The sequence below is a fragment of the Syngnathoides biaculeatus genome, chromosome 2, assembly GCF_019802595.1.
Source record: "Syngnathoides biaculeatus isolate LvHL_M chromosome 2, ASM1980259v1, whole genome shotgun sequence".
In the NCBI taxonomy this organism is placed as follows: Eukaryota; Metazoa; Chordata; class Actinopteri; order Syngnathiformes; family Syngnathidae; genus Syngnathoides; species Syngnathoides biaculeatus.
In genome coordinates this window covers 4941153-4954754 of record NC_084641.1, presented here as the reverse complement: position 1 = coordinate 4954754, position 13602 = coordinate 4941153, and the positions used below count along the sequence as shown (strand labels likewise).

Genomic DNA, 13602 nt, shown 5'->3' with positions numbered 1-13602 from the left:
GTCTGTTGCACTTGCTGTCCTTCAGGTGAGCTGAAGGCAAACCGAGCTGACTTTGGCAGAGTGCGCCTTGGAACGGTGATCAGCTGAGCTATCGAACAATGCAAACTAATGCAATTTTTTTGTAACATGTTGCCAAATTGCCGGCACAGTGGGTCAGCTGATAAAGCGTTGGCCTCACAGTTGTGAGGTCTCGGGTTCAATCCCGGACCCGCCTGTGTGGAGTTTGCATGTTCTCCCCCTGCCTGTGTTGGTTTCCTCCGGTCACTCCGGTTTCCTCCCACGTTCCAAAAACATGCAACATTAATTGTACACTCTAAATTGCCCCTAGGTGTGATTGTGAGTGTCTCAATGTCCCCAGCAATTGGCTGGCAACCAGTTCAGGGTGTACCCCGCCTCCTGCCCGATGACACCTGGGATAGGCTCCAGCACTCCCCGCGACCCTTGTGAGGATAAGCGGTGAAGAAAATGGATGGATGGATGGATGGATGGATGGATGCTGCCAAATTTGCACATCTCTTTTGGACCCTGCTACATTCTTCAAACACTCACAGTTTTATCAGTTTTTTACAATTTTTACAACTCTCTCCAGCGTTTGCCCACTCGTCACTGTACCAGAACATTTGCACTATTAGTCTCTCGAAAAGAGAATTTTGCAACACGTTTTGCTGGAATTTTCAGATGTTGTTATATATCACTGGATGCCACAGGTTGCAATGCAATCCCAGAACCACTTGCAAGGCCTTGGATCACATTAACAAGAAGCGATGAGAAGTGAGGCATGTGAGGCAACAAGGTACAACTCGTGAGTGAAAAGGGGCCACTTGTATGAAAGGAAGTGGCTTTGAGGGCAGCTGCATACAGGCAGACAGGAAATAGGCTGCACGTGACTGCTCTTTGGCTGCCGTGACACGCTTCAATCAGTTGCCACGTCCATCCGCCCGTGTAAATATGTAGCATGCGTTATCCACCATAGACACGAAGGAGATTTTCAAAACTTGACCTTTGTTCCAAAGCCTCAACCACCGCTGTCAAAGACAATTCCACAGTCCAGAATCGGCCCGTCGGGGTGGGGGAGAGGGGTCCGATCCAGCCCGTGAGAACAGAAGTCATTCACTTGTGAAATTTTTAAATCGAAGTAACTGTTAACTGCTAACGTTGTCCACTGGAGGGCGCCATAACGACTTTTTTAATGGCCCCTTACCACTTAAACAGGCTTCGGAAGTTGGCTGCGACTCCGAATTTGACGCCTAATGTGGATGCACTTATGGAGGCTAAAAGATGCCCAATTTCACGAGGAAAGCAAACCCATATCACATCAAAGGTTTCTCTACAAAATTTTCACAAATGAATACCAGCTTAGGAAATATATTTAGAGACTGAATATTGGAAAACATCTTTCAGGGTTCATCTTAAACAGCTTCAATTCAAAAGACGTTGCTTTGGTGGAACAACCTGTATGTTTTCTTCATGTACTACAATAACTTGTATGTATCTTTATGTCGATGCAGTGTTTGGCCCCTTTTTCTGAAAAGTACTGTACTGTATTTCTGGTTTGGAGGTATTCAGCGGCGACAGAGTGAGTATATTGGCAGAAGGATGCTGAGGATGGAGCTGCCAGGCAAAAGAGCGAGAGGAAGACCAAAGAGAAGGTTGATGGATGTGGTGAGGGAAGACGTGAGGGCAGTTGGGGTTAGAGAGGAGGATGCAGGAGAAGGCTAAGATGGAAAAAGATGACACGCAGTGGCGACCCCTAACGGCACAAGCCAAAAGGAAAAAAAGAAGACTGTACTGTATTTCTTGACCATAATTTTACCTGCTTTTGACAAGTCGCAGTTCTCTTTGCACTTGCTGGTCTTCCTCACTGACATGCTAGACTGCTGCATTAGCATCCAGTCTATGTGGATGCAAGCATCAATGGTAATTTTCTGTTTCTTTTTCTATGAATGCGCCGACTGTATTATGAGATAAATTGTCTTCCGCCTTCTTGGCCAGACCACCTTTGAAAAACAGATTTGAAATTAAATTGTTTTTTCTGGTTAAAGAAAGGATTGGATTAAAGAATTAAAGGTGAACTGCTCCAGATGATCTATGTGTCACAGTTGCATACGGTTGTGTTTTTCTGTCATATCGATGGTTTCCATGACTGCAGACAGACATGCACGTTACTTGGAAGAAACAAAACTTGTACACAAGAGCGGCTTACCTTCTATACTGCGGAGGTAGACTTTCAGGCCTGAGCGCAGCTGTGGATCAGCGACCCTTTCCAGCTGCTTAGAAAGTCTGTTGATGGCACCATAGAGCGATTCAAATCGCCTGACCTCCGCCTTGATCACGGCCGAGTTTGGCAATTTGCTTTTGCCGCTCATGGTCGCTGCACGTGGCGCAAACACAAGCAACGGCACAATTGATCGCTTGGTCCCATCGGACCGCTTTCTCCCGCATGAGCCTCAGCGGCAGAAAGGAAAGAGGCCGTGCGGACCGCAAAAGTCAGCACACTTGAAACCTTCCTGTAGCTTTGCACTCAACTGACTTGACTTCCTTTTTCGAGCCCAATTTTGACGGCTCGCGACGGCCCTGCGGTTGAATCTCGCATGCCACAATCTTCACTTCCTTTCTCATTAAATAGCAGCAAGGTATTTGTTCCGCCTGTATGTCAGAGCGACCATCGTGTTGTACTCGTGCAAGAGCGTCTTTTAATGGTTGAAAGTCACCCGTTTTTGTGTCACCATTCAGCTCATCTGCACTGCTCGTGAGCAAGCTAGCTAGCCTGTACCTACCTTGTAAAGTCCAATAAGGCAGTAAGCTCCTGCCGCCGCAAGTCTCCTATGACTTTTCTTTTTCCACACAACATTATCATTATCAAAGCTGCTACATTTGTGAAGGGAATAAATATAAAAGTCGTTCCCCCGAGAGACGTCATGTACTATTGTCTCAAAATTAGGATGGTCCCTGTATGTGTGCGTTGGGGGGAGCGAGTACTTTGTTTTCTTTTCATATCAATTACTTTCTTATGAAGCTAGCAAAGCAAACAAGTTATCTATCTATCCATCTATCTATCTATCTATCTATCTATCTATCTATCTATCTAAACTCTGTAGCATAGACGTGAAGGTGCTGCATGTGTAAAGTTAAAAATCCCAGACTTCTTTAGAGAGCAATGTAGAGGAAAACAAAATGTCATTCAAATAAAGTGCAATAAATGCAGAAGCAATGAATTCTCCGTGTTCTATTTGTTTTAGGCGGCACGGTGAAGCAACTGTAAAGTGTTGCCCTCACAGTTCTAAAGAGCGGGGTTCAAATCCCGGCCCCGCCTGTGTGGAGTTTGCATGTTCTCCCCGTGCCTGTGTGGGTTTCCTCTGGCCACTCCGGTTTTCTCTCACATCCCCAAAACACATGCATTAATTGGAGAGCCTAGGAGTGATTGTGAGTGCGAAGGTTGTCTGACTCCATGTGCCCTCTGATTGGCTGGCAACATGTTCAGGGTGTACCCTGCCTCCTGCCCGTTGACAGCTGGGATTGGACTCCCGCGATACTCGTGAGGATAAGCTGCTCAAGATGGATGGCTATATTTTATTGCTCCCTAGTACTGGATCTACTGGATGTGTGTATGTACTCTGATCGACACTCCAGAGCAGTAGGTGACGGAAATGGCAAGAAGAAGAACTAGACGAAGAAGAATAGCGCCTCAACAGGAAAAGGAAGTTGCAATTGGTCACGTGGTCACGTCACGCGTATCTTACGTCAGGAAAATAGAAGACTGGAAAAGTCAATCTCGGCAGCGATTTCTTCTCCTCCTTGGATTTGGCTTTCAGTCGGCAGTAGGGATGGTGTGCGGTGGCTTCACTTGTTCCAAAAACGCGCTTTGCGCCTTGAACGTGGTCTACATGGTGAGACTTGAGCTAGCTACCTTAGCATCTCGGCTAGCAGTTTAGCCGCAACGCAGAACAAATGCTACCAGCTTCGATCCTTTTCGTTTTCTCACTGAACGACCCCGGCGAGTACATTCTCAGAGTACTGTGAATATATTAGTAGCTGGCTTCAAATGTAGTTCTTCTTAGCCGTAGAGCAGTTTCCTCGGAGCAAAGATGATAGTTAGGCCAGCTGATCGTTAGCGTGAAACGTCCAAAAGCCCTTTCTTCGGGTCGGGTTGGCCCAGGTCAGGCTGTTTCATCAGCTCTAAATAGAAATCATTGCCCAGAGTGTTATCTTGAACCGTTTCAAAACAATGCAAATTTTCACCTTTATTCGGCACAAATCAGAGGCCAGATGTGGTCCACTCAAGCAAATACCAGTGTGTTTACTGTTTGTTTGTTTTTTTTTTATTGATTTGTTCTTTTCATTTTCGCAAGACGTCTACCCCAGCAGTCATCTTTTTTCTTTTTTTTGAGGACTACTTCACTACACTGGATCAAAAAAAAAAACTTAATTTGACTATAAACACTAAAAATGCATGGGGAATTTACATCAACATGCTACAATTTAATCTTGGAAGTGAAAATGAAGTATTTTTGTCAGTGTGCTAATCAATGCAAAGGACTATTAACATTTGGATACACATTTCAGAAATTGCTCAAATTACCTTTGTGTTAGTATTCATCTATTTGAAGACTATCTTGACATCTCAGTAATTAGCAATAATGCTTCAACAAGGATCAGGTTCTATAAATCTAAAGAAAGTTTACATTTTCAAATGATAACTTCTAAAACGTTTTTGCGAAATCACAACATCCCATCACTGGTGTGTTTTTATTTTAAGAACAGGCCCATCAACTATTCATGTGGGTCAAAAACTTGGATCATTACTTTCCAAAGTAGAAGCAGCTGTTTGAAAATTTTGCATTTCGATTAAGCACAAAGGTAATCGGTCTGCTTCCGTGGAGGACGATGGAATTCAGAGTAAATATTCTGATTTCTGTCTGCGGAGAAGCTGAAGTTGAGGTCTTGTTTCGAGACCTGGCTGATTATCAAAGAGTTGTCACACTTCTATATAGAACTGTGTACAAAATGTATTCAATCCTCTTAAGATGTTGGAAATATCTTCAAATGTAGTGAATTAAGTTGAAATTAATTGCCCCCCTGACCCCCCCATGTGACATACAGCTGGTCGGGCTGCTGCTGATCGGCGTGGCAGCGTGGGGGAAGGGCTTCGGCTTGGTGTCCAGCATCCACGTCATCGGCGGTGTTATTGCCGTGGGCGTCTTCCTCTTGCTGATTGCCGCTGTGGGCCTCGTCGGAGCCATCCGCCACCACCAAGTCGTGCTTTTCTTTGTATCCTTTCACCTCGTCAGTCGGGGAATTGAAAGTCTCATGAATTCAATCGGCGGTTTTCTTTAACGTCTGGCTTCCTAGTACATGGTAATTCTTTTCATAGTCTTCCTCTTTCAATTTGGAGTGTCCTGCTCCTGCCTGGCGATGAACCGCGGCCAGCAGGTGAGTCTGTACTCTTCCGTCTTCATGTGTACCTGACCTCCATTGTCTTTTGGTTGAATTGTCAGGATGTGACTAAAATGCGCTGTGAACTTAATCTGACCTTTTCTTCTGAATGCAAATGTACAGATTCTCAGTGTTTCAATACATTTTGCTCAACTTGCACAAAATTCAAAGCCATAGCTATCCTGTTTGAATTGGAATTAAAACCCCCATCTTCATCACGCTGCTCCCATATTGACATCATGAGTCCATGACGACCGCTCTATCGATCAGCAGTTCCTCGCTGTCCAACAGGAAATAGACACTAAGCTCAAATGATCACGGTGTCTTTGGCAGGTTGCAGCAGAGACCAAAGACTCACAAGGACATACAAGTGGATGTTATTGATCAATTTTTTGGGTCAAACAACAGCTTTTGAATTTAGCTGTGGAGTTCCTTGTTAGAAAAACAAGTTGTACATAAAGTACTAAAACGCTGAACGGTCAACTTTCAGTTGACTTGAAAGGGTACAAGTGCGTCATAGTCCCCTCACGAAGCTTTATCCGAAAGCCCCTTTTTAAGAAAGGGGAACAGAGGGTGTTTTTCCAATTGTAAGGGGATCACACTCCTCAACCTTCCTGGTAATGTCTATTCAGGGTTGCTTGAGAGGAGCGTCCGTCAGGAAGTTAGATCTCAGATTCAGGAGGAGCAGTGTGGTTTTTGTTTTGGCCTTGGAACAGTGGACCACCTCTACATTCTTGATAGGGTCCTCAAGGTTGCATGGGTGTTCACCCAACCAATCTACTTGGAGAAGGCATTCCCCTCGGGGAGTCCTGTGTGAAGTGTTCTAGGAGCATGGGGTGCCACACCCCCTGATATAGGCTGTTTGGTCCACATTCCCTACTGACGGCGGAGTCGAGTCGGACTCGTTTCCAGTGAGGGTTGGATTCCGCCAAGCCTGCAGATGATGTGGTCCTGTTGGTTTCATCAAGCCATGATCTCCAACTCTCACTGGAGCGGTTCGCGGCCGGCATGAGAATCAGCACCACCAAATCTAAGACCATGGTCCTCAGTCGGAAAAGGGTGGCATGCCCTTTCCAGGTTGGGGATGAGATCCGACCCCAAGTGGACAAGTTCAAGTACTTTTGGCTCTTGTTCATGAGCGAGGGAAGAATTGAGTGGGGGATCAACAGCAGTATTGGTGTAGTGTCTGGAGTGATGTGGACTTCGTATCGGTCCAGTGTGGTAAAGAAGGAGCTAAGCCGAAACGCAAAGCTCTCAATTTACCAGTCAATCTAATTTCCTACCCTCACTCAAGGTCACGAGCTGTGGGTCGTGACCGAAAGAACAAGATCCCGAATACAAGCAACCGAAATGGGTTTCCTCCGTAGGGTGTCCGTGTTCTATCTAGGAGAGAGGATGAGAAGATCGTTCATCCAAGAGGTGGTCATTATCAAATCGCTGCTCCTCTGAGAGGAGCCAGATGAGGTGGGTGGAGCATCTCATTTCGATGCGTCCCTGGTGAGTTAGTCCCGGCACGTCTCACCGAGAGGAGACCCCAGGTACGAGCCAGGGCGCGCTGGAGGGATTACGTTTCTCGGCTGGCGCAGGAACGCCTCAGCATCCCCTGGAAAGATGTGTATGAAGTGGCTTGGGGTAAGGGAAGTCTGGGCGTCAGTGCAAAAGCTACTGCTGCTGCGACCGAACTCAGATAAGCTTTAGAAAATTGATGGATGAATTGTCTTCTTGCCAGTTCGAAGTTTGGTGCTTTTCTCCTAGCTGTAGAAAATGTCAAGTCAGGCACTCTCATACTGACTTCTCACCAACTTTATGTACGCACGGTGTTATAGAGGCACAAGGCTAAGTAAACATGAAACGCTTTTCCAGGAAAGCCTTCTGAACTCTGCATGGGGCATGCTGCATAATAAGACCAAGACCGACTTGGAGAGTCAGCTCAACTGCTGCGGACTGCTCAACGTCACCAGCCACCGAGCGCAGTTCGAGGAAGATCTTCAGAACTGTCCCGCCGTAAGTCTGGAAATGTCACGTTTATATCAAGTACGACCTGCGCTTAATCACGTCGCTTAATAAATAGTCCTGTGAGCAGTACACCGTAGTGTGTAGCCACAGTTTTCGTTGGCTTAACTCGCACGGTTTGTCCAAATCGCTTGAGCTTAGCAGACAGATCGCGGCTTTGCAGTGCCAGAGACCCAAAAAAAAAAGAAAAAAAAGCTTTATCTGCTGTTTTTCTGTATTGGATTGCAGTTATGCAAGGAGAACATTTCATGCTACACGTGCGGGGATATGATGCTACACCACGCCAGTGAGGCTCTCAAGATCCTCGGAGGGGTTGGGCTCTTCTTCAGCTTCACAGAAGTGAGCAGCGCTTGGTTCTCTCACTAACGCAGACACGCCCAACAGGAGGTGTTTAAACTCGGTACATTTAGGCGCAGTCTGCGTGAACTGCAAATATTCTTAAAATAGTGCAGTGAAGACCATCAATTACTACTTTCCTATTTAGGCAGGACTTCACCGTCCACTTGTGGGATTTATGGTCATTGTGAAAATAGCTGAGAGGGTGGGTTCCACAGGGAAAAATATGAAAAGTCAAATCTACCAATAGCGAACTCCAACTAACCCTAACCTAACAACAAGGCTGTGACAATAATGTACCTAAGAAAGGCAGTACAGATTTTGAAAATTATGATGAAATCAAATCTTTTTTTTTTTTTTTTTTTTTTTTTACCCAAAATACTTGCGCTTTAGCCAACCAAAATCCAATTTTAAAGCTGTTTAATATGAAATATTCATTGAAACATCCTACTATGTTGTAACCATTTGGCGCCGGTACCGGTTCTGGAAGAGCGCCCACCATTCAAAAAAGGCCTAGTGATCGAAAAAGTTTTGGCATGCGAACAGTGTGTGTAGACTTTTTGTTGCCACTGTTTGGATTCAAAATCTTTTGAAGGATTTGTCCCCAGACACTGCAAGAGTCGATATTTGGCTGTACAGTGTTGTCGTCATCTGACTTTCCTGAATGTCCTCCTCCAGATTTTGGGAGTTTGGCTGGCAGTCCGCTACAGGAACCAGAAGGACCCACGAGCGAACCCGAGCGCATTCCTATAATCCATCACGCTTCATCCCCGTGCCGTTTTTGACACATTGGTACACGACGCAGAACGGACCGGCCCACTCGAGAACGCACCCCACACGCCTTCTTGGTCCGAGACCGGCCGGGCGTTTGCGCACGACGGGATGACTCGTAATACCGGTGAGGCCGACTCTCCCGTATTCCGACCCAGCCTCTCTTTGATGGCCCGACTTCTAGCCCTCGCGGTTGCCGCCCATCCCAGTGAGTGAGAAGCACCTCACAAATTTGCCCACGTGGGCCTGGAAATGTTGTCACACGCAACAAGGGCGTCGTCTGCGACGGTGAGAATACGTGGCCACCAGATGTGTGGAGCAAAATGCACAAACGGCTTGGACTTCGCAAGGGGACGAGAGGAATTTTCTTTTTTTTTTTTAAAAAAATCTGGACTTCAAAGGCCTCTAAAATCAGACATTTGTTGAAAGAAGTCCATGAACTATCCTACTGCCCACATTCACACCAATAACGTTCCATTTGCGTTACAGATGCAACAATGATCAATTATCACCTGAATTGACTTTTTTTTTTTTCATTGATTTATCCTTGACAGGGTTGAGTCAGAGTGGGGGGGGGGCTTTATTTCCAACTCTTTATTCATAAACGGGAGCTTTTTTTTTTTTTTTCCTTCAAACTGACATTGTAGAAATACAATTGGGATTTTTTTTTCCCTCCCTCCTCCTCAATACCAAATCTTCTGAGTTCAACCTCTTGACAACAAATGTGTTCAGATTCCTCTCGGCCTCCATCAAAGCAGACCGATTAAGTGTGTGTGTTTTTTTTAATTAAGATAAGGCATTTGCAAATGTCGCCTTTCATGTTGAAAAACAGTGGTCAACATTTGAGCTAATTTACTGACTGAATAATTAACTTTGTTTCACCAGGGGTGCCACTTGCAAACAATTTGTCATTTAGAGTGCTGAATTTTAATCAATTAGTGCATTTAGTTTTGAGATTTTAATAATGATTTTTATTTTTTAATAATTTAATGGGAATTAGTGTTTTTCTATTTGATTATTTAAAAAAAAAATGGACAGAAGAATTCCTTTATAAAATCACGGTTATCTGCAGGCTTAGGTTTTTCTTTATCCGGTAAGTGACACTATTTGAAAGGTCACGGTTATTTTGACGTGTCCTGCGACCTTATTGGTGGATGAACTGAAGCGACCCGAAATGTGTCAGCCAATCAGAGAAGGGCTTCCTTGTGTTGCAGACCAGACCAGACCAAACCAAAGGGTCCAGGAGTCAATGGTCAACTATGGTATATACTATCTTTTCAGTTTCGTTTTTGTTTTTGTTTTTTTACCAAGAGGTAAAGACGTTACCAAAAAAGAAAACAGTTGTGGGCTTTTTCAGAGTTCAGGTTGAAGTGGGCCCCACCAGTCCAACTCAGCATTTTGGCAGACTCTCATTTTCTTGTCACGTTGCTCCTGGACCAGAATTTCGATAAAGTAGTCACTCGTTGGAATAATTGTGAGCTGTAACTGAGCCAACTGTCACAGGTTTGAGCGCCATGGGACTGCAGACCTGATGTTGTACATAAAACTCATCTTCCGTGTAGTTGTTCCATTAGTGTTGCACGCACTCCGATGTTGCTCCCTGTCAGGTACATAGATTTTCCTCATATTTAAGTGGAATAAATGACAATATAGCCAACAAACATACACACTTTGCTAAATCTTCCTAAAAGTGCATGGCAGAGGCAAATTTGCTTTTTTTAAGGGTTTGTTGTGACGTGTGGTTTGGCCTCGGTTGCAGTTCTTTTTAATCTTGTCAGTAATTGCTGACTCTTTCATTCATCAGTGTTAAATGCTTTGTACAGATGGGTTTGTTTTAAGACATCTTTGTTGGGTTTTTGATATTTCCTGCTGATTTATTGACGTTCCTGTACACACTTCTTCACTTGGGATAAGCGTCCACTTGAATTGTCTTACTTGAACTTGCCAGCTTACAGCCGGTGCACATTTTGCTGCTGCTTTGGGCCAGTCTTTTCCCTGAGGCTCGCAGACGCGTTGCCAAATACTGTTCTGCTCAATTTCCACACCTTGTTTATATGTGCGCGCCTCTCCTCCAAATGTATTTTTCCATTTGTTTGGGGACCTCATTTTACAATTAATAAAACCTGAAATTGGACCATACTTTTGGAGTTTGTGTTGCATTTTTGTGTTTTTGATGGCTGCGGACAAAATTATGTGTACAAATATACAAAATGCTATTTGCAGGAAAGCCATGGTTAGGGCCAGCAATTCCTTCTCCGTTGGCTGAAACACTCAAAGACCTACATTTCATGTCATTACAGCTCACACACTGAGGTTGGATGACAAAGTTTGGCTCCCAAACTGTTCTTGAGTTCATCCCAAAGGGGTTTTGCTGTGGGGTTGAGGTCAGAACTTTGGCAGGCCAGTCAACTTCATCCACAACAAATTCAATGGAACTAAGGAGCCAAGCTCAGGTCCTGAGGAATAAGCCCACACCTGCGGATTTTCCCTCCCCCTCCGCGCCCAATCAAGCATTCAGACAAGAATCGTTCTGGCAACCACCGAACCCAGACTCATCCGTGAGACTGCCAGATGGAGAAGCGCCATTTGTCTCTCCAGACAAGGGGTCTCCAACTGCTCGAGAGTCGGCGGCGGCTTGCTCTACACCTCGCCATCCGAGGCATTGCAATGCCCTTGGTGACCTATTGCTCTGTTCCGTGAAGCTCTCTGCCACACGAAGTTTGGAGGTCTCTAGCGATCGACTCATGAGAAAGTCACCGACCTCTTGGCGCTGGCCTCGGCGTCTGCATAACCAGGGTGCCTCATTTTATATACCTGTGGCCGTAGAAGGGAAAGCAACTATTTGGATGTCGGGTGGGCCAATACTTTTGGCAATATAGTGTGTGTTTAAGACATAAACGCAAGTCTAGATAGTCCTGAAGGAATGGAAGGTGACATTGGAAGTAGTCTGGAAATATTGATACATTACCCACCGTCAAGCAATTGAATATTGATGATGTACTGTGTGTGGATGTTTTCTCCAATCAAATTTCAGTTGTTGTCCTCTGATTGGTTGGTCAGAGAAAAACACGTCGTGAGAGATCTCAATTCATTAGCACATTTAGTGATCAGCATCACTTGTGCGTGTGATGCATAGCTGCGTATGAGCTGTTTTATTGCATTTTCCTATAGCATTTATGATTTCTCTTATTGCTACAGTATGTTGTAGTGGTGCTACCAAGTCAGCTTAGGTACCTAATGCACAGCCCACAGGAAAGGTTTTTTGTTTTTTTGCTTTTTTTGCTTGTTTTTTTTAAACCGGAAACGGCTTGGAACCATGAGAATTTCTACCACCTTCCGCCACGTGGGGGTAGTATGGTCAGAGCTGGGACACACACTTGCTGCTATTTTTACCTCTTGAATGAAGAATCGCCTGTAAACAGGCACACGCTGGATGCTATTGGTGGGAATGACGACGATGGGTTAGGGTCATAGTTCAAATAAGCCAAGGCTTGAAGCCGGACAAATGACTATGCAATTTTTGGACACATAGAGGACTGTTTGGCAATAGTTACAGCAGAAGAAACTGATGAGAAACTGTCCTGCTAGCCTAAAGATGAAAGTTGAAGGGTTGGAATTATCCTTTTTTTAAATTCAGTTTTATTACTTTTTCCATTTTAACACATACATTATATATATATATATATATATATATATATATATATATATATATATATATATATATATATATATATACTGTACACGTGCCCAATGCCATACTAATACCTCCACAAAGCACTGTTTTTATTTTATTTAGCCTCCTAAAAAGCAAGTGTGTTGAAGACATCGGGTGGATTCTTTAGTGCAGTTACGGCTGACAGTCAGACGGTTAGTGTGTTTTTAAGAGATTGTTGATGAGCAACTTTTGAGTTGCCACTGATAGGCATCTGGCACTTCTGCGTTTGGTTAATTTCATGGCTAGTTTTGCAGAATGGCGGCAAGCTTCACTTGGCGTGACCTACGGAGGCCCTAAGCTTGACGACACCTGCGACAGAAACCTCGCAGATCTATCTGTCCTCCTTGTGCTTGCGGAGCGAGTTCTAAATGTGGGAGAGGACAGATGGTCGTCTCTCCTCGCACGAACCTCCACAGTTTCTCCGAACAAATGCGCCCAGCCGGCATATGGGCCCGCCTGGTAGGGCGGGGACTGGCATCAGGCCCCTCAGGAGGATGGGGAAGTTAACTGTTGCCGGAAATCCGCTCAAGAGGCAAAAAAAAAAACCTTAGCGGTCGCATTGGACTTCCAGCGAAGTTCTTGCATGTCAGCCAAGCAGACCTGCAGCCAAACTTTTTCCTCTAGGACATAAAGTATTAAACATTATAAAGTATGCGTAAGTGAAAGTCTACAAATACATTCAATGCTTTCTTTTGTTCAGATTGGTCTAGTGGAATCCAACAGTTTCCTACCACCGACCCAATTTGGTTGTCAAGTATGTTCCTCAACCAATGAATGCAGCCGAAAATCTTTCTGTCTGTGAAATTCAGGTTTGTAAACCACTGTAAGGACTGGGTGTGGCCAATAGATGGTGGTGCTGCTTCAGATTGGAGCAGAGCTCAGCACGGCTTTTGAGCAGAAGATGCAAATTAGGCAGCGAATCTCAGGTCGTCATATCAATTGTGAGGGAGAGAAATGCAAAGATGTTACAATCCGTACAAGTTTATGCACCTGGCACTCCAACTGATTGAGTATAGGCATGGTAGGTGTTTGTGTCACAGTTGGTAGTAATACATAAAAGCTGTGTTGTTATTGTGAGAAAAGATGACAGAGCTGGAGTGAAAACAGCAACTGATGTTCAACTATATATATATATATATATATATATATGGCGGCACGGTGGGTCAGCTGTAAAGCATTGGCCTCACAGTTCTGAGGTCCCTGGTTCGATCCCGGACCCACCTGTGTGGAGTTTGCATGTTCTCCCCCGAGCCTGCGTGGGTTTTCTCCGGGCACTCCGGTTTCCTTTCACATCCCAAAAACTGGACAAAAAATTCCCAAAAATTGGACACTCT

General features: G+C 44.8%; 2 protein-coding genes and 1 long non-coding RNA gene across 4 annotated transcripts in view; 2 read left to right on the top strand and 1 right to left on the bottom strand.

Moving 5' to 3' along the window:
* agap2 (ArfGAP with GTPase domain, ankyrin repeat and PH domain 2) overlaps positions 1 to 2643 on the bottom strand; it is a 37374-nt gene extending 34731 nt beyond the window's left edge. The window contains exon 1 of the mRNA XM_061828302.1: positions 2204 to 2643. Within this exon, the coding sequence (XP_061684286.1) occupies positions 2204 to 2366 (163 nt within the window). The 5' untranslated portion in view covers positions 2367 to 2643. The remainder of the gene's footprint in view (positions 1 to 2203) is intronic.
* Positions 917 to 2085, top strand: LOC133495191 (uncharacterized). 2 transcript variants are annotated; one of them, XR_009793506.1, is made up of 3 exons: positions 917 to 1321; positions 1402 to 1454; positions 1559 to 2085. It is a non-coding gene; the product is annotated as an uncharacterized LOC133495191 (long non-coding RNA). The 2 variants fall into 2 exon arrangements; XR_009793505.1 differs by having other exon boundaries at positions 917 to 1454.
* A 950-nt stretch (positions 2644 to 3593) lies between the features above and the next one.
* On the top strand, positions 3594 to 10692 carry tspan31 (tetraspanin 31). Its single transcript, XM_061828227.1, has 6 exons — positions 3594 to 3887; positions 5101 to 5268; positions 5350 to 5430; positions 7297 to 7437; positions 7675 to 7785; positions 8461 to 10692. The coding sequence occupies exons 1-6, from the start codon at positions 3648 to 3650 to the stop codon at positions 8533 to 8535; spliced, it is 816 nt and encodes a 271-aa protein (XP_061684211.1). The 5' UTR covers positions 3594 to 3647; the 3' UTR covers positions 8536 to 10692.
* The last annotated feature ends 2910 nt before the right edge of the window (positions 10693 to 13602 follow it).

Excerpts from the sequence above, each read along its gene's own strand:
- tspan31 (XM_061828227.1), top strand. The coding sequence starts at position 3,648 with ATGGCAAGAAGAAGAACTAGACGAAGAAGAATAGCGCCTCAACAGGAA. Across the intron at positions 5,269-5,349 it reads ACCAAGTCGTGCTTTTCTTT|TACATGGTAATTCTTTTCAT; the intron begins GTATCCTTTCAC and ends CTGGCTTCCTAG. Across the intron at positions 7,786-8,460 it reads TCTTCTTCAGCTTCACAGAA|ATTTTGGGAGTTTGGCTGGC; the intron begins GTGAGCAGCGCT and ends GTCCTCCTCCAG.